Source organism: Oryctolagus cuniculus, chromosome 5 (assembly GCF_051225735.1).
Source record: "Oryctolagus cuniculus isolate XC-2025 breed Fujian yellow rabbit chromosome 5, ASM5122573v1, whole genome shotgun sequence".
Classification (NCBI taxonomy): domain Eukaryota; kingdom Metazoa; phylum Chordata; class Mammalia; order Lagomorpha; family Leporidae; genus Oryctolagus; species Oryctolagus cuniculus.
Genome location: NC_142871.1, coordinates 83335107 through 83355389, shown reverse-complemented (window position 1 = coordinate 83355389; position 20283 = coordinate 83335107). Strand labels below are relative to the sequence as shown.

Genomic DNA, 20283 nt, shown 5'->3' with positions numbered 1-20283 from the left:
AATAAGATTAGGGCAGCAGTGGACTTTATCACTACCAATGCTGGCCATAAAACCTCCTGAGACATCACCCATTCCTGCTCTTGCCCTTTCCATAGCAACCCTAGGGATCACATGTTTAAGAGGACAGCATTATACAATGGAAAGAACCTAGACAGTCACCAATCAGAGAGAAGCCTCTTGGGAAAGTTCCCTCACATACAAGGCATTGTGATATAAGGAAGAAATAAACATGTTCACTGGAACGCCTAAGTTTGGGGAGTTGTTAGAGAAATTGGCATTACTTAAATCTTATCCTAACCAATCAACTGCCATGTCTTTAAATATTGTCTTTATGCTAACAATTCTCATATGTACATCTCCACTTCAAACTTTTTAAAATTCTAATCCATATATCCTACCATTTACTCAGGAACCCGACCTGAGTAATCAGGATCTTAACAGTATCTCCTCGAGACTACGTGCTTCTCTCTCCTAAGACACAATCATCACATAGCATAAGCCAGAAACAGGAGACTCAGTTTTGACTTTTTTTTTTTTCATTCTAAATCCAACACCAATTTCTATCCATTTTCCCTTTTTAATAATTCTCAAATCATCCCTCCACGCTCCACTTTCCACGTGTAAACTATCACCATTGTCTTTCATCTAGACTGCAAGTTCTTAACTAGGCTCACCATTTCCACTTTTGTCTCCATGAGTTCGTTAAAGATAAAGTAAATTTTAAAATGAAATCAAATCATCTCACAGAATGTTTAGAAAACTACAATGTTTTGTCAGTGCACACTAAAGGTGTACTGAAGATATTAAAACTCCTCATCACATCCTGCTGAACCTGTATACTTCATATCCTCACTGAAACCCTCCAGAATAGACTTTTTCAGTCCAAGATCTCCACCAATATCATCCTAGCCTAACACACGGGCTTTCCAAAAACACCTCCCAGCCCTCTGGCTGCCACACTTCTGTTTATTCAAGATAACTCAAGTGTACCTTTTCTAGAAAGTCTTCCTTGATCTCTTCTTCCATCATATCTCTTCTTCCACAAACAACCTCAAGCAAAGAATTAGGTTTATTACCTCTGGTAGTCCATCATATTTTACAACAGAATCATTGCTGCATTTATTACGACAGGACTGATGGCTGACTACTCTCAAAAATGTGCTTTCTAAGGTGAGGACCCAGCCCCAAGAACTAGCACAAAGTAGATACACAAATATTTGCTATGGAAAATAAATTCAAAGTCACCACCACTATCACAAAACTATGTATCATATTTATAGTCCCACAATCCTTAGTTTTTTATATACGGTTAGTGCAAAATAATTACATCTTATATGATATACCTTTAAGAAATGAGATGTTTATTTTCTTCAAGATATTACCTGAAATCTATTATTCAAAAGAAATAAAGAAAAAATCCGAACTTCAGAGACAAAGCTTGGCCCTATCACCAGGAGCTCTCTTTCACCAGAAGGCTAGTATAATTAGAAAAGATGACTACAGATCTGGTGCTGTGGCCTAGTGGGTAAAGCCGAAGCCTGCAGTGCCAAAATCCCATATGGGCACCAGTTCAAGTCCTGGCTTTTCCTCTTCTGATCCAGCTCTCTGCTATGGCCTGGGAAAGCAGTAGAAGATGGCCCTAGTCCTTGAGCCCCTGCACATGCATGGGAAACCCAGAAGAAGCCCCTGGCTCCTGGTTTCAGATCGGCATAGCTCCGACCGTTGCGGCCAACTGGGGAGTGAACCAGCAAATGGAAGACTTCTCTCTCTCTGCCTCTTCTCTCTATATATAACTCCGCCTTAGCTGGCGCCGCAGCTCAATAGGCTAATCCTCCACCTAGCGGCGCCGGCACACCGGGTTCCAGTCCCAGTCGGGGCGCCGGATTCTGTCCCGGTTGCCCCTCTTCCAGGCCAGCTCTCTGCTGTGGCCTGGGAAGGCAGTGGAGGATGGCCCAAGTGCTTGGGCCCTGCACCCCATGGGAGACCAGGAAAAGCACCTGGCTCCCGCGTTCGGATCTGTGCGGTGCTCCGGCCGCAGCGCACCAGCCGCGGCGGCCATTGGAGGGTGAACCAACGGCAAAGGAAGACCTTTCCCTCTGTTTCTCTCTCTCACTGTCCACTCTGCTTGTCAAAAAAATTAAAATAAATAACTCTGCCTTTCAAATAAATAAATAAATCTTAAAAGAAAAATGATGACTTTACAGGGGAATAGATTATAACTAATTAGCTTCAACTTTTTTCTGACTCATGAAAAGTATGAACTTCTAGTGCTGATAAGGTACATCTTTATCCATGAAAAAAAAAATCTGAGCCGGCGCCGCGGCTCACTAGCCTAATCCTCCACCTAGCGGCGCCGGCACACCAGGTTCTAGTCCCAGTTGGGGTGCCGGATTCTTTCCCAGTTGCCCCTCTTCCAGGCCAGCTCTCTGCTGTGGCCAGGGAAGGCAGTGGAGGATTGCCCAATGCTTGGGCCCTGCACCCCATGGGAGACCAGGAGAAGCACCTGGCTCCTGCCATCGGATCAGCGCGGTGCGCCGGCCGCAGTGCGCCAGCCGTGGCGGCCATTGGAGGGTGAACCAACAGCAAAAGGAAGACCTTTCTCTCTGTCTCTCTCTCTCACTATCCACTCTGCCTGTTAAAAAAAAAAAAAAATCTGAGCAGCCATATGTTTTCTTCGATATGCAAAATTTCAAAGAAATTATACAATGAGTGTGGGTTACTTTTATAATCAGAAAAAAAAAGTAGAAAATGGGAGTATGCATGATTTATTTCTCACTAAAGCTTTGCATGATTTATTTCTCACTAAAGCTTTCAAGGGTATTACTAGTATACTTTGCTCTGCTCCAGTAAAGTACTGCTAATCCTACATTTCCAAAATACACAATATGATATATGAACACTGCTAGGACACAGAGACACGGAACATTAAGGATAAATCAGAGAAACTGATCAAGAACTGTATGTTCATTTTACTTTCTAAAAGTATCACAAGCCAGTGATCCAGTTTGGTTGTCATGAGGTCCAGGGTTCTATCCAGAGAACACAATCAGATAGGTACGCTTAGTGACTCAATCACAATAATCAAGAGTCTAGGGGCTGGCGCTGTGGCGCAGTGGGTAAAGCCACCACCTGCAGTGCCAGCATCCGTATGGCCACCGGTTCAAGTCCCAGTTGCTCCTCATCCTATCCAGCTCTCTGCTTTGGCCTGGGAAAGCAGTAGAAGATGGCCCAAATCCTTGGGCCTCTGCACCCACGTGGGAAGACCCAGAAGAAGCTCCTGGCTCCTAGCTTCAGATTGGCTCAGCTCTGGCCATTGCGGCCATTTGGGGAGTGAACCAGCAGATGGATGATGTTTTCTCTGTCTCTTACTCTCTGCCTCTGCCTCTCTGTAACTGTGACTTTTAAATAAATTTAAAAAAAGAGTCTAACCTTAGAGGTCAAAATATTCCAATACAATAAAAAGAAAACAAAAAAAAACTATCCCAGCCAGCGCCGCGGCTCACTAGGCTAATCCTCCGCCTTGCGGCGCCGGCACACCGGGTTCTAGTCCCGGTCAGGGCGCCGGATTCTGTCCCGGTTGCCCCTCTTCCAGGCCAGCTCTCTGCTGTGGCCAGGGAGTGCAGTGGAGGATGACCCAGGTGCTTGGGCCCTGCACCCCATGGCAGACCAGGAGAAGCACCTGGCTCCTGGCTCCTGCCATCGGATCAGCGCGGTGCGCCGGCCGCAGCGCGCCGGCCGCGGCGGCCATTGGAGGGTGAACCAACGGCAAAGGAAGACCTTTCTCTCTGTCTCTCTCTCTCACTGTCCACTCTGCCTGTCAAAATAAATAAATAAATAAATAATTAAAAAAATTAAAAAAAAAACTATCCCAGACCCTCTTCATTACCAGCACAGTAGGATTTTTTTAAAGATTTATTTATTCATTTAAGAGGCAGAATTACTGACAGAGAGAGGGAGAAACAGCAAGAACTTCCATCCACTGGTTCACTCTCCAAATGGCTGCAATAACCAGGACTGGGCCAGGCCAAAGCCAGGAGCCAGAAGATTCTTCCAGTCGCCCACACTGGTGCAGGGGCCCAAGCACTTGAGTCATCTTCCACTGCTTTTGCAGAGTAGGATTTTTAATAAGGCACCCAACTCCCTTTCTCGGAGAGATATAAACTGTCTGGATCAAAGCACCTTACTCACTACTACCAGTCCTCCAACTAGTGCCACTTTTGTCCTATGTTTCTAACTAAAGTCAGTATTCTGATTGCCACAGCCAAGTTGTGAGTCTTTTATTAAAACTCTGTTTTAGAAGCCAGCATTGCAGCATAGTGAGTAAAGCCACCAGCTGAGACTCCAGGATCACACACGGGTGCTGGTTCCCAGCTGCTCCACTTCCTATCTAGCTCCCTGATAATGGCCTGGGAAAAAGCAGCGGAGGATGGCCCCAATGCTTGGGCCCCTGCCCACCCACGTGGATGAGCCAGGTAAGTCTCCTGGCTCCTAGCTTTGTCCTGGCCCACTCCTGGCCATTGTGGCCACCTGGGGAGTAAGCTAGCAGATGGAAGATATCTCTTTCTGTCTCTTTCAAAAATAAATAATTAAATCATTAAAAAAAAAAAAAAAAAAAAACTCTGTTTTAAAATTCCATGAAAAAAATAATTTGTTTCCAGATCAGGATCAAGAGCATTATCTGGGAACTAATGAAAAATGAAAATTCTAAGGGTGGATGCCACTGAGGTTTTAATAAGCCTTCCATTTTATTTTGAGATACTCTAAAGTTTGAGCACCACAAATCTGGAGCACACCATCACTAGTTTAGCTCAATTTCCCAAAAAATTTTTTAAAAACTTGACTGGTGGGGTCAGCGTCATGGCCTGGCAGAGTTAAGCAGCCACTCGCAACACCGGCATCCCATATGGGCACCAGATCCAGTCCCAGACCCAGATCCTCCACTTCCAATCCAGCTCCCTGCTAACGTGCCTGGGAAAGCAATGGACAGCCCAAGTGCTTGGGTCCCTGCACCTCAATGGGAGATCCAGATGAGCTCCTGGCTCCTGGCTTCCACAGGGCCCAGCCCTGGCCATTGCGGCCATTTGGGGAATGAAGGCAATGTATGGAAATTCTCTCTCTCTCTGTAACTCTGCCATTCAAATAAATTAAAAAAAAAAAAAAACTCAATTTGATTTGCAAACTGTTTTCTAATTCCAAATATACACTAAGAGTTGCTTAGATCATCTTCAATATCACTTTTATCCATTGTTTGTATGCTTCATTGATGATTTTACACAAAATGCAAAAATCTGACAAACTAGAAGATTCAACAAACCTAAACAAAAAGTGTCTACAGAATCTCCTCCTCAATAATTTGAAATAATTAGGCTCACAATAAATATGTACATAATTAGTAAATACTCTTAGCTACAAAATCTTTTAATTTCATTTCAAAACTAGCTCCTAGAAAAAGCAGTAAGTTGAAGTTAGTTAAAATGTCAAGCTTTCACCCTTCAAAAGAAATTTTAGAGAATGAAAAAGTAAGCCACAGACTGGAGAAAAGGCTTGCAAAAACATACATTCAACAGAGACTGTATAAGGAACTCTAACAACTCAGTGAGATGAGCCCAACTTCAACATCAGCAAAAGATCTGGATACTTCACAGAAGATATGAGTAGTCAAGAGGCACGTGAAAAGACGCTCAACATCAAACCACGTAAAGATCTTACTCCACATCTATCGCAATGGCTACAACTAATACGACTGACCACACCAAGTGTCCTGGACCACGCGAACAAATAAAATGCACTGATGGCAGCAACGGAAAATGGTACTGCCTCGGAAGAGAAGCAGGAGTTTCTCAGAAAACTATCCGTACACCTATACCTGATCCAGCCATTCCTCTCCTAGAGATTTCCACCCAAATAACTGTGCACGAATGTTCACGGCAAGTCTATCTGTAATAGCTAAAAACTGGAAACAACCCTAAAGACCATCAACAGAAGAACAGAAAGCAAAGTACAGAGTATCCCTAACAAAAGGAATACCACTTAGCAACGAAAAGAAATGAGTTATCAATCCACGCAACAACCTGAAGGAGTCTCTAAACAGCACAGCTGAGAAAAACAGGCCAGACACGCACACCCCAACTATATGCTCCCATACAGTATTTCTAGAATTTAAAAAACTCTAGAAAATGCAAACTAATCTATAGAAAGTAGATGGCTGGTTGCCTAAGAAGGAAGGGATTACCAAGAAACAAGGGGAAACTTTGAGGGGCCATGGTTTCATAGGTGTCTCCTAGAATGTATACGTGCGTATAGTCTCAATTTATCAAACTGTACACTTTAAAGCTTATTATATTTCAAACTCAATAGAGATGAAAAACCCACAATAAAAGTCACTTAACAAAAAACCTCCGTCTTCTCAGCCTCGGTGTCGGTCCGTTTTCCCCACTGGGCGCTACATGCCCTCCTCCTCCTTATCCTTTCTCCCTCCCTAACCCGCCCTGTCTCCTTCCAACGGGAGGGCTGAACCCTAGAAGATTCACAAACTTGTAAGCTTCCAAGTACTGTCTACAGTGTCCTGGGTCCTCCACTCCTGCCGCACAAACCATCCCGTCCGCAACACTTAGCCTTGCAGGCGCAGTGACAAGTAACCCCCATCGACCGACCCACCCCCTCCCGTCCGCGGTCCCAAACACTCATCCACGAAGCTTCTCTCGACCCGGCACATCGGGGTCCTGAAATATCACTGACAGACCCGGGACCACCGAAAGCTGGGCTCCCCGGGCGGCCCACCCCCTGCCCGTGTGGGTGCGGGACCTGGAACACCTCCTGCCCGGGTTACCTGCAACCGGCTGGCCGCGCCGAGGACAGTTCAGCCACCGCGGTGGGATCTTGTTTTGAGCCATGTCTTGGGGCCGCGCAGAGCCGCTCGGCTTCACCAACACTCGCCGCGCCTCTGCCGTCGCCTCCTCGAGGTCTGGTGCCCACCAGAGGTCCGCGGCACCCGAACACCGCCTGGGATCCGAACGCCAGCCGCTCCTAGCCGGATAACATCAGGGGCGGCGCGCCACTTTCATTCAGGCTCAACTCCGCCGCTCTATCCGAACCCACAATGCACCGCGACTTCCGCCCCCTAAAGTCCCCGCCCCCTTCTTTCCGAGGTCAAAGGGGAAAGAAAGGAAAGTCGGCGGAGGGATGGCAAGGAGTGAAAGCCAAGGCGAATGGGTGGAGCGGGGCTACCTTCGCCCCGCCCCTCCGAGCTGCGAAGCGTGAGCAGACCGCCTCTGCGCGTGCGCAGTCATCCCGGTCCCGTACAGAGGTGAGGGACCTGTATAGTATTTTCTTTTCCCACGTAGATGACTAAAAACAATCCCACACACTAGAAGGACAGCAAGCTTTTTTTCATGATTTCATTGACCTGTCGCTTTCATAAAGGCATTAATTGTACTGATGAAAAAGGCCTCTCTCCACTGTCACAGCTCAAGTTTTGTGTCCCGCCCGGATCTGGGTTTGATGGGAAGATTCCCCTTAATGCGAATCAGAGGAACAAGTACCAGAGAAAGCTCTTGGCTCCTGGCTTCAGATGGCCCAGCTCCGGCCATTGTGGCCATTTAGGGAATGAACCAGCAGGTGGAACACCTCTCTCTGTGTCTCTTCCTCTGTCTGTAACTCTGCCTCTCAAGTAAATAAATACATCTTTAAAAAAAAAAAAAGAAAGAAAGAAAGAAAAAAGAATCAGTGGAGAATTTTCTGGGCAGCTTAGCTCTTCAATACCTGGACCACCTCAGTGGAAGAAGGATTCTCCCACAATTAAAGAGAACCCAGTGACTTTCTGAGGCTGGCTGAGTTAGATCACGCGCCTGGTCTGTCCAACTGAGATCGGCTCAGACTTTTTAGCAAAGGTATATCATTCCTCCCTGCTATAAGTCAAATATGATTTTATCTGCAAACTCATGCGAATTAGTTCCCAAAGTTATATGTGAATGATCTGAAAGGAATGGAAATGTAATGTGGTCAGGATACATAGAGGTAGGGTCTCATCTCTGGGAAGAGATTAGATTGTTTTAGGTAATTAAGGTGTAGCCTCTATGAATCCTGGTGGAAAAGACGGTGTAGAGCATGCAAGCTGCCCATTTATTGCCATGTAATATCCTGTGCCAACTCAGAATTCTGCAAAGAACACGGTCACCAGAGGCTGTACCAATGGGAGTTGCCTAGTCTTGAACTGTGAATCTTCAGGGCCATGATCCAAAATAAACCTCCTTTCTTTATAAAGCAGCCGGCCTCAGGTATTTCCTGTTGGTAGCCAAAACATGACAAATATGGGTCTCCCTTCTGGAGACAACTCCCCTGGGAAGCTTTCCTTCTCCCATACACTGTGTCCACCCGGGAAGCTCTTGCCTAGACAGAGAGCTGCAAACCACTTCTGAGCAGCTGCTATTGGCTCTGTTGTTGCAACAGTGTTTGCTCAATTTGTACTCCACTGTCCATTATCCCCTCTCCACCCTCACTATCACAGATTGGTAGGACACTGTGGCTCCCATTTGCCCAGCCACAGTGCAGAGTAGGGTGGGAGCATTGCATCCAAGTGAGTGAACAGTTTCTCTCTCCTTTGCCTGGTAGGTGTTTCTACCTATCTTGCTCCTACTCCCAGGTCTCTGCTATTCAGCAAAAAAATAGATGACCACTAAAATTTAAAAAAGAATGAAATGTCCATGTGTATCAATTTTACTGCAAATACAGTGTTTTGTTTTAAAACTTTGTTTTAAATCTTTGTCAAACAAATTGATGGGAATTATATGCTACTGCAGCTTTAATAATTTTGTGACTATTTTAAAATTATGAGTGGAGGGGTCAGCGCTGTGGTATGGCAGGTTAAAGCCCCAGACTGCAGCAACAGCATCCCATATGGGAGTCTGTTCAAGTCCCAGCTGCTCCACTTCAGATCCAGCTCCCTGCCAATGCACCTGGGAAAGCAGTGGAGGATGGCCCAAGTCCTTGGACCCCTGCACACACATGGGAGACCTGGAAGAAGCTCCTGGCTCCTGGCTTTGGATTAGCACAGTTCCAGCCATTGTGACCATTTGGGGAGTGACCCAGAGGATGGAAGACACCTCTCTCTCTCTGTCCCTACCTCTGTATAACTCTGTCTTTCAAATAAATAAAATAAATCTTTAAAAATTAAAATTAAAAAATTATGAGTGAAGTTGAGTATCTTTTCATTTGATTATTGTCTATAGCCTTTTCCTATTCTTCTGTTAGACTATGGTCTTTTTCTATGCCTTCCACTATAATGTAAATTAAAAATGTATCTCCAAAAATTAATAATAAAATATTAAGTTAAAAAATAGATGCCCACAGAGGAAGCAATAAGGCTTTCTAGGATCCCCAACTCAGCTTCCCAAATATGTCTTGGCCTCCTCTTTAAAAACAAGAAAAATGTATTATTTTGAAAGGCATAGTTACAAAGAGAAAGAGGAAAAGACAGGGAGAGAATGAGAGATCTTCCATCCGCTGGGTCACTCCCCAAATGAAAGCAACAGCTAGGGCAGGGCCAGGCTGAATCCAGGAGCCTGGAACTCCATCTAGGTCTCCCACCTGGGTGACAGGACCAAACAAAACACTTGAGCCATCCTCCACTGCCTTCTCAGGCACATTAGCAGGGACCTGAAATGGAAGTGGAGCAGCAGGGATTTGAACCAGTGCTCATAATGGACGTTGGCGTCGCAGGTGGCCCAACTTGCTGTGCCACAATGCCAGCCCTTGGGCTCCTCTTTGTTGCCTGTAGATTCTGTTTAGGATGAATTCTTCCTTCAGATGTCCACTTTTCCTGTAAGAAAGGCTTTGACAGGGGCTGGCGCTGTGGCACAGTGAGTTAACACCCTGGCCTGAAGTGCCAGCATCTCATATGGGCACCAGTTCAAGACCTGGCTGCTCCATTTCCAATCCAGCTCTCTGCTATGGCCTAGGAAAGCAGTAGAAGATGGCCCAAGTCCTTGTGCCCCTGCACTTGCATGGGAGACCTGGAAGAAGCTCCTGGCTCCTGGCTTCAGATTGGCCCATCTCTGGCCGTTGCAGCCAATTGGGAAGTGAACCATCGGGTGGAAGATTCTCTCCCTCTCTCTTTCTCTCTCTCTCTCTCTCTCTCTGTGTGTAACTGACTTTCAAATAAATAAATAAATATTTTAAAAAAATAAAAAGAAAGAAAGGCTTTCACAGATTGAATAAAACTAATATGGAACTTTGTCTATTGAAAAGGGGAAAGAGACCTTTTCCTCCCTCCCTTTTCTTAGAACATTCTGTGAGAACATTGGTATTGCGGGGAGCAACTGGGAGCAACTCGGACTAGACTAAGTTACTGGAATTAAGACTTATTCTATGCATCTGCTTTCCCACAATATGGCGCTGAGAAGGGAAACAGCTTCTACACAGCTGCCTCCAGTTCAACCAATAAACTGTGGGACCTGCTCCTGATTGGAGGAGAGCAGCGTACTCGGCGTGTGGGTAGCCGAGTTGGGATTGGTGGAAGAGGACTATAAAGGAGGAGAGAGACGGCATGCACCAGGAACATCTAAGGGGAACACCTAAGGGGAACACCTGTGCAGCCCCCGAGAGAGCCGGCCGGCGGTGTGCCGCTCCCCTGTGGAAGTGGGGAAAGTGGCCAGGGGGAACCGCCCTTCCACGGAGGTGGAAGGGACGGTAGCCAACCCGGGAAGAACCAGCAGCAAACCCGGGGAGGGCCGAGCAGACAAAAGAACAGCGCAGGGTCCTGTGTCGTTCCTCCACGAAGAGGGGGAGCAACATAATGGTGCCGTGACTCGGATATGAAGCCTAGGCAGGGCTTAGTGTCGTTCCTCCACGAAGAGGGGGAGCAACAGGTATTTGTAAATCCTTCATCTTCACTTTGATATGTATATAAATCTTTTTAAAAACTAAATGGGCCTCTTGCCTGCCTTTACAACTGTTTGTGTTAGCGCCAGGGGAGCTGTGTGTTTGAAATGTGGCACAGTGGGTGGAGCCGCCACCTGCAGTGTCGGCATCGCTTATGGGCAATGGTTCAAGTCCCAGCTGCTCCACTTTCAATCCAGCTCTTTGCTATGGCCTGGGAAAGCAGCAAAGGATGGCCTAAGTCCTTGGGACCCTACACCTATGTGAGAGACCAAAAAGAAGCTCCTGGCTCCTGGCTTCAGATCAGCGCAGCTCTGGCCATTGTGGCCATCTGGGGAGTGAACCCGGGATGGAATACCTCTCTCTCTCTCTGCCTCTGCCTCTGCCTAACTCTGCCTTTCAAATACATAAATAAATTTTTAAGAAAAAAAATCAATGAAGGTAGTGCCCCATCTCCTTGTCAATTTGGGAGTTGAGTTTAAGGCACCTAGTGCTGAGCTGTAACTGTCTGCTTGTGTTACAGACAGGGAAAGTATTATTTTCCCTTCAGATAATGGCGGTTACCCAGCACAGATAGCCACTCCAATTACCAAGTGAACCCAGGATGAATTATGAAAGAATGTATAGCAAACGGTTCTGCCAACTCCTCTTAAGTGAGAACAAATTACTGTTTATCTTACGGCCGTGTAGGCAATGGGCTGCATGTGCTCAGCCATGTAAGAGTGAGATTTTTTCCCTTGCAATCTCATGAACAGATTGCCTGTGAGGCACATTGCAATCTGATTTAATACATATTCAGTAATAAAACCCTTTTACTACTTTTCTACATTTGTGGACATGATTTTCTGGATTGGCAGGAGGTTTAATTCGGGGTGTTTCTATCTCACCTATTGAAAGCTCCCACAGAAATGTGCCCCCTCCGAGGCTGAACAGTGCTCTCTCAAGCCTTGCTATGGAGTTAGTCTCCTGCTACATCCATCTCCAAAAATGGTTAATCAAGAGCTGAGCACGTTTGCCTGCATTGTACCAGCTGTGGGGGATGGGAGACGTTCGGAAGGAGAATCGCCCTGGGTTAAGCCTGGAGCCAAGGAGGAACACTGGAACTATGGCTCACTCAGAGTTTTAAGTTCTAAACTCAGGATTTGGGGCAAAAGAAATTCAAAATGACCTTTCATTTTTAAAAAAGATTTATTTATTTATTTGAAAGGCAGAATTACATAGAGGCAGAAGCAGGGAGAGAGAGAGATCTTTAATCTGCTGCTTCACTCCCCAAATGGCTGCAACGGCCAAAGCTGTGCTGATCTGAAGCCAGGAGCAAGGAGCTTCTTCCAGATCTTTCTCACAGGTGCAGGGGCCCAAGGACATGGGCCATTGTCTACTGTTTTCCCAGGCCATAGCAGAGAGCTGGATTGGAAGTGGAGCAGCTGGGACTCGAACTGGTGCCCATGTGAGACACCAATGGGATGCCAGCACTGTAGGTGGCGACTTTACCTACTACACCACAGTGCCAGCCCTGCCCCTTCATTCTTGTTTCTTCCTTTGAGCACCACCTGCATACAGTCAGTGACTGGCATTCAGGACCATGCCGTACACAAACAGCAAACTTCAGACACAGGACTACATTTTTCATAGCCAGCTGATCCTCTCTAAGAAGACTCAGTTCTCATCTCATTGCTGGGCACACAGGTTCAGCAGCTTCTCTCTCTTGCATGCCTGACCTGGTATAGGCAAAGTCATGAGAGTTAAATGTGGGTAAGTTGTTATTTCATTGTAGTCAAACTGATACCTGCAAGCAGCTGTTCTAGAGTTGTAGTCCAAAAGATTTTCTATGGGGCTTCTTATTTGCATGAACTCTTTCTGACACCTAATTAGATGCTTTCATTTTATATCTTTAATATTACAGAAGGTTCCCAAAGTTGCATAAATTCAAATCTGTTAAAGTCTGCTATAGTTTCAATATGATTTGTCCTTCAAACACATGCAGGAATTTAATCCCCAGAGCTCTACATTGATTAAATTAATGGATAGGCATTTAATCTTGTCGCTCCCCCTCTTCGTGGAGGAACGACACAGGACCCTGCGCTGTTCTTTTGTCTGCTCGGCCCTTCCCGGGTTTGCTGCTGGTTCTTCCCGGGTTGGCTACCGTCCCTTCCACCTCCGTGGAAGGGCGGTTCCCCCTGCCACATTCCCCACTTCCGCGGGGGAGCGGCACACCGCCGGCCGGCTCTCTCGGGGGCTGCTCAGGTGTTCCTTCAGATAGATGTTCCCGGTGCATGTTGTCTCTCTCCTCCTTTATAGTCCTCTTCCACCAATCCCAACTCGGCTACCCACACGCCGAGTACGCTGCTCTCCTGCAATCAGGAGCAGGATCAGCTCCTGCAGGTCATCACTCAAGTTGGCGAGAGGCAGCTGCGTAGAAGTTGTTACTCCCTTCTCAGCGCCATATTGTGGGAGAGCAGATGCATAGAATAAGTCTTAATTCCAGTAACAGTCTAGTCCGAGTTGCTCCCTACAAATCTGATTATAGTATTTATAAGTAGGACCTTTGAAAAATCATTAGGTTTGATTATGTTGTTAGAGTGGAGCCCCATTATTAAATCCTGGTACTTTTATAGGAAGGGAGCGAGAGACCACACAGATTCAAACACTATGCTCCTGCCCTGTCTCTTGCCAGTGCTGTTTTAGGACTATGTCAGCAAGAATGCCATGAGCAAAGGTAAACCACTGGGGCCCACTGGATGTGAGACTCTGAATCTCCAAAAACGTGAGCCAAAATAAAACATTTTTTAAAGATAAAGTCAGTCTGCCTCTGATGTTTCATTGTAGCATGTCCCTGGCAGTCATGTAAAACCCAACTCAGATCCCAGGTCCTGGCCCAGCCCCGGCTGTTGTGGGCAGTTGGGGCATGAACCAGCAGATGGGAGATATTCTCTCTCTCGCTCTCGCTCTCCCTCTCTCTCTGCCTTTCAAATAAATAAAAGAAATAGGGCTTAGTGACAGAAAGAATATGTCAAATGAGAGAAGCATCAAAAATGACACCAATAATGTGAACTGGTGCAGTCATTATGGAAGACAGCATGGAGATACCTCAAAAATCTGAAAATAGATCTACCGAGTTATCCAGCAATCCCACTCCTGGGAATTTACCCAAACAAAATGAAATCAGCATATGAAACAGTTATCTGTACCCCTTGTTCATTACAGCTCACTTCATAATAGCTAAGATGTGGAATCAGGGCCGGCGCCAAGGCGCACTAGGTTAATCCTCTGCCTACAGAGCCAGCATCCCATATGGGTGCTGGGTTCTAGTCCTCTTCCAATCCAGCTCTCTGCTATGGCCTGGGAAAGTAGCAGTAGATGGCCCAAGTCCTTGGGCCCCTGTACCAGCATGGGAGAACAGGAAGAAGCACCTGGCTCCTGGCTTTGGATCAGTGTAGCTTCAGCCGTTACAGCCATTTGGAGAGTGAACCAATGGAAGGAAGACCTTTCTCTCTGTCTCCCTCTCACTGTCTGTACACTCTACCTGTCAAATTTAAAAAAAAAAAAAAAAAAGATGCGGAATCGACCCAGATGTCCATCAACTGTTGACTGGATAAAGAAACTGTGGTATATATACACTATGGAATACTACTCAGTGGTTAAAAAAAAAAAAAAGATAAATCCTGTCTTTTGCAACAAAGTATATGCAACTGGAAACCATTATACTTAGTGAAATAAGCCAGTCCCAAAAAGACAGATACCATATGTTTTCCCTGATCTGGGGTAACTATTAGAGTACCTAAAATGCAATGTATTGGAGTGAAATGGACATTTTGAGATTCGATAATTGTTCACAGCCCTTGTTTCTCCTGTTGAGGAACAGTGTTTTTTTCTTACTATTTGTTGAACTCTTTACTTAGTGTAGGATCTTATGGATATAAAGCAAACTGGAAATATATCTTAGTAAAAATTAAGAGTGGCCCTCTGCCCCTGCTTCCTGCTAATGTGCCTGAGAGGCAGTGGATGATGTACCAAGTACTCGCATATCTGTCACCTACGTGGGAGATCTGGATTGAGTTCCCAGTTCTTGGATTCAGCCTGGCCCAGACCTGGCTGTTGTGGGCATTTAAGGAGTGAACCAGTTGATGGAAGATATCGCTGTCTTTTTTCCAATTCTTTTTTTTCCCTCCTCTCTCTCTGTCACTCTGCCTTTCAAACAAATAAATAGCATTTATTTATTGTTGTGTCACAGCAGATTAAGATGCTCCCTGCAACACCAGTATCCCAAATGGGCGCCAATTCAAGTCTTGCCTGTTCCAATTCTCACCCAGATCCTGGCTGATGTGCCTTGGAAAGCATTGCATGATGGCCCAAGTACTTGGGCCCCTGCCACCCGCATGAGAGACCTGGATGGAATTCCAGGCTCCTGGCTTTGGCCTGGCACAGCTCTGGCTGTTGCAGCCATTTGGGGAGTGAACCAACAGATGGAAGATCTCTCTCTCTCTCTCTCTTTCAAGTAAATAAAATAAATCCTTTTTTTTTTTTTTTTTTTTGACAGGCAGAGTGGACAGTGAGAGAGAGAGACAGAGAGAAAGGTCTTCCTTTTGCCATTGGTTCACCCTCCAATGGCCGCTGTGGCTGGCGCGCTGCAGCCGGCGCATCACACTGATCCAAAGGCAGGAGCCAGGTGCTTCTCCTGGTATCCCATGGGGTGCAGGGCCCAAGCACTTGGGCCATCCTCCACTGCACTCCCGGGCCATAGCAGAGAGCTGGCCTGGAAGGGGGGCAACCGGGACAGAATCCAGCGCCCCGACCGGGACTAGAACCAGTGTGCCGGCCCCACTAGGTGGAGGATTAGCCTATTGAGCCACGGCGCCGGCTAAATCTTTAAAAATAAAGAAATAAATAATTCAGTCTGGACACAGAATGTTGATTGCTAGAGATTAAAAAGGGTGGTAGGGTTAGAAGGAGTTTGGATAAAAACAACAACTAGGGGAAGCCTGGTGTAGTTCATTAATTGTGACAAACATATTATACTAACATGAAGTGTTAACAACAGAGAGTGTGAGGTATATGAGAACTCTTTATACCGCTTCACAATTTTTGTTTTGTACATTTAAAAATATTCTGAAATAAAATAAACTTTAAAACTAAAAAAATAACAGTGGGAATAGGATCTGGAGGAGGAAGAATGGTTGGAACATGGGCAAGAGGGAGGTTAGGGTGGGAAGTATCACTATGTCCCTAAATCTGTATATATGAAATACATGAAACTTGTATAACTTAAATAAAATTTGAAAAAAAGAAAAAATAACTCCAATATTTCTGTTCTAAATAAGAAATCTTTTTTTTTTTTTTTTTTTTGACAGGCAGAGTGGACAGTGAGAGAGAGAGAGAGACAGAGAGAAAGGTCTTCCTTTGCCGTTGGTTCACCCTCCAATGGCCGCCGCGGCCAGCGCACCGCGCTGATCCGAAGGCAGGAGCCAGGTACTTATCCTGGTCTCCCATGGGGTGCAGGGCCCAAGCACTTGGGCCATCCTCCACTGCACTCCCTGGCCACAGCAGAGAGCTGGCCTGGAAGAGGGGCAACCGGGACAGAATCCGGCGCCCCAACCGGGACTAGAACCCGGTGTGCCGGCGCCGCAAGGCGGGGGATTAGCCTCTAAATAAGAAATCTTACAGTCAGCTCCAAGAATCCTGTTTTAACAAGCAACATCAAAAATGTGTATGGTGAGTCATTTCCCTGAATAGTGAGAAGTTGGATACATTTGGAATTTTTTGACTGAATCATGTACGAACACGAGATGGCGCTAAAATCCAGGTAATCTAACCCTCTCTGCTCTAAGAATGAAGAAAGTAGGTCAGTGAGTCAGGTTCTTCAATTACATATGTGTGTGCCTATTCCAAATGCTGGATTTGGCCCCGATTCACCAAATTCCTAGTAACAGAGGTTAGCCTAACATACCAAGTGATTAAATAATAGTCATTAGCAGAATGCCTGTGCTCTCTGCTTTTCTAAGTGTTTTCGCTGGGAAATAACAAAGATAAAAGGAAAAACAGGTGTAGGTATTTAGCCAGGTGGTTAAGATACCCACACCTCACATCAGAGTACCTGGACCCAACACCTGGCTCTGGCTTCTAATTCTAGCTTCCTGCTAATTGGCGCCCTGGGAGGCAGCAGAGATGGCAGAAGCAGCTGGTCCCTGCCAGCCATGCAGGAAACCTAGGTTGAGTTTCTGGATCCTGGCTTTAGCCTGGCCATCATACAAATATGGATATTTGAAGATGGGAGCACTCTTCTTCTCTTTCTCTCTCTTAGATAAGTAACTAAGCGTTTAAAACAAGGAAACGCAATTAGCTGCTTTCCAAACAACTACAGAAGCATGAAGATTTTCAGAGATGGTAACTGTCTACTGCTGTGTGCCATAAAAATTGTAATTGCTATTGCCTTCTCATCTGAGAATAATACAATTTTGTGGGTGGATTGTTCCTTACTTTGCAGTTAGCTAACGTGAGCTAGTCCTCCCAGTTGTGTGATGCAGACATTGCTTTCATCTGCATTCCACAGTAAGGAAACAAGCTCAGAGAGAGGTTTAGCAACTTCCTGGAAGCCTTCCAACCAGGAAGCTGCCGAACCAGGCAATGAGGTGTGTGCAATGCCAGAACATGCCCCCTTGCCTCATCCGCATTCTGCCTCCCCAGCCTATTAGACCTTCAAGGGGGATACAACCGCTCTTCAAGACCTGCTGTTTCCTTTTTCCATTTGAAAAATGATTAGCTGGTCCCTTCAGCAGTGCTGCTTTACTGCCAGTCACTTAGAAGCCTCATTCACATGCAGACTCTGATCCAGAAGGTCTGGGGTGGGCCTGAGACTCTGGCGTGAGGCTAATGTCATCGTTTAGAGGACCACACTCAGTAGCCTTCCTTTGTGAGATGCTAGTCACTAACATGTGCAAGGGAAAGTATCTCCCAAAACTAAGAAATGAGCAAATCTCATGTCTGCATCAAGATCTGCTATTTGTGATATTCACTGGCAGCTGTTTATTCAAAGTAGAATTTGTCAGTGGTGCTTATCTATACTTGATATCATGTTATGCTTCTAGACAAATGGGAGCCTATCAAATCCTATTGGGAAGGAAGCTCTGTCATCCCAGTTGTCAGCCACCAACATACACTTAACTTTTGCGCCTGAGATCAACTGTTTCTCGTTCCTGATTGGAAGCACACCTGGCGTTGCAGACCGAACCACCCCAGATTTGCCATGTAACATTTGATACTACACTGATGTTTTCTGTCTTTGCAACATGAAACGGTCACCTTAACCTAATTCCATGCTTATGTGAGCATCTTATTTCCCAGACAAATAACCTCTTTCCATTCTGGATCTCCTTTATCTCCTCACAGATCCCACCTGCTCACTTGGGAGTTATTGAGGCTAGTGCATGCTTAGGATCAATTTGAGAAGTTCTGCATTTACCCGATGCTGTACTTTTCAGTTTACAAAAGCACTGTCCTCCTTGTTATCTCCTTTGATCCTTCAGAAACTGAGTGAATTTGATGGGGAAGATGTTCTCATTGCAGATGAAGATACCAGTAAATTGTGACAGAGAGGGACTCACACCCAGTGTCACCTGATTCTAAATTATCCCATGCACCTTTCTCTTCCACACTGCTTCCCACTCCATGGTTCAATGAACATACAATTCTGTGAGAACAGAGTGTGTCAAGGCTGTATATATAAAGAAGAGGGGTCGGTGCTGTGGCTTAGCAGGTTAAGCCTCCACCTGCAGTGCCGGCATCCCATATGGGTGCTAGTTAAGAGTCCCAGATGCTCCACTTCCGATCCAGCTCCCTGCTAATGTGCCTAGGAAAGCAGCAAAAGATGGCCAAGTGCTTGGGCCACTGCACTCACGTGGGAGATAAGGATGAAGCTCCTGGCATCTGGCTTCAGCATGGCCCAGTCCCAGTGGTTGCAGCTATTTGGGGAGTGAACCAGTAGATGGAAGATCTCTCTCTCCTTCTCTCCCTGTATTTCTGCCTTTCAAATAAATAAGTAAATCTTTAAAAAAAAGAAAAAGAAATTAAGAAATAGGAAAGAAGGAAGTGGGATAAGCTTGAGATCATTTTATAAGGAAATAAGAATAAAAAAACAGAGGCATGTTGATGGCTAGGGAAAAATCTCAAATTTCTAGTGACATATTTCAGTACTCCATGTTTGGATTCTATGTAGTCATAACCTCAAATGCCATTGACTCATTTCTATAATGGGTATCTTAAATTGAACACTTATTCAAGTTACCTCACCCCTTCTAAACTGGTTTTCTCTCCCATAAAATGGAGATAATGAGTTTCCATAAAATGGAATAAAATGAATTAATATGCGTCCATTCTGGTTGTTATTGGTCACCTTTCCCTACTAAAGAAAGAGTATATTTTTAAAAGATTTATTTATTTATCTATTTGAAAGGCAGAGTTATAGAGAGGCAGAGGCAGAGGCAGAAGCAGAGGCAAATTCAATTCCCAAATGGCTGCAATGGCCGGAGCTGAGCTGAACCAAAGCCAGGAGCCAGGATCTTCTTCCTGGTCTCCCATGTGGGTGCAGTGGCCCAAGCACTTGGGCCATCTTCCACTGCTTTCCCAAGCCATCAGGCAGGAGCTGGATTGGAACTGGAGCAGCCGAAACTTGAACCGGCACCCATATGAGACACTGATGCTACAGATAAAGTCCTAACCTACTGTACCACAGCGCCAGACCTGAAAAGGGGATTTCGTCTCTTTTCTTCCCAACCATATCCCCAGTCCTTAGAACACAGTCTACCACAATATGACCGCTCCACAAACGTTTGTTATTTTTTAGCACAGCAGTGAGGACACTGCTTGATGCCCTTGTTAAAGATTGATTTATCTGGGCATCAGAGTTACAGAGAGAGGGAGAGATAGAGAGAGAAGAAAGAGAAATCTTCATCTACTGGTTCATTCCCCCAAATGGCTGTGTTGTGTGCAGCTCTGGGCCAGGTGGAACCAGGAGCCAGGAGCTTCATCCCAGTCTCCCACATATTCTGCTTCTAATCCAGCTCCCTGCTAATGGGACTAGGAGGGCAGTGGAGGATGGCCTAAGTGCTTGGGCACCTACCACACACATGGGAGATCCTGATGGAATTTCTGGCTCCTGGCTTTGGCCTGGCTAACCCAAGCTGTTACTGCCATTTGGGGAGTGGACCAGTGGATGGAACATCTCTCTCTCTCTCTCTCTCTCTCTCTGTCTCTGACACTCAAAAAAGTAAATAAATCTGAAATATATATGCATATACATATATGATTAAGTATTAGGCCTTACATTTTATCTATATCACCATCCAAATAATATTTATTTTGGATTTGAAAAGAAGTATAGAAAAATGAAAATAGTTGGATGTTGAAATTATTGGG

At 45.6% G+C, this 20283-nt stretch overlaps 1 protein-coding gene across 2 annotated transcripts in view; it reads right to left on the bottom strand.

Annotated features, from left to right (window-relative positions):
- Positions 1–7145, bottom strand: part of RNGTT (RNA guanylyltransferase and 5'-phosphatase) — a 326422-nt gene extending 319277 nt beyond the window's left edge. For both annotated transcript variants that reach the window (XM_002714574.6, XM_089332916.1), the window contains exon 1: positions 6830–7145. In XM_002714574.6, coding sequence (XP_002714620.1) covers positions 6830–6893 — 64 coding nt within the window. In that variant the 5' untranslated portion in view covers positions 6894–7145. The remainder of the gene's footprint in view (positions 1–6829) is intronic.
- Between the last annotated feature and the right edge of the window lie 13138 nt (positions 7146–20283).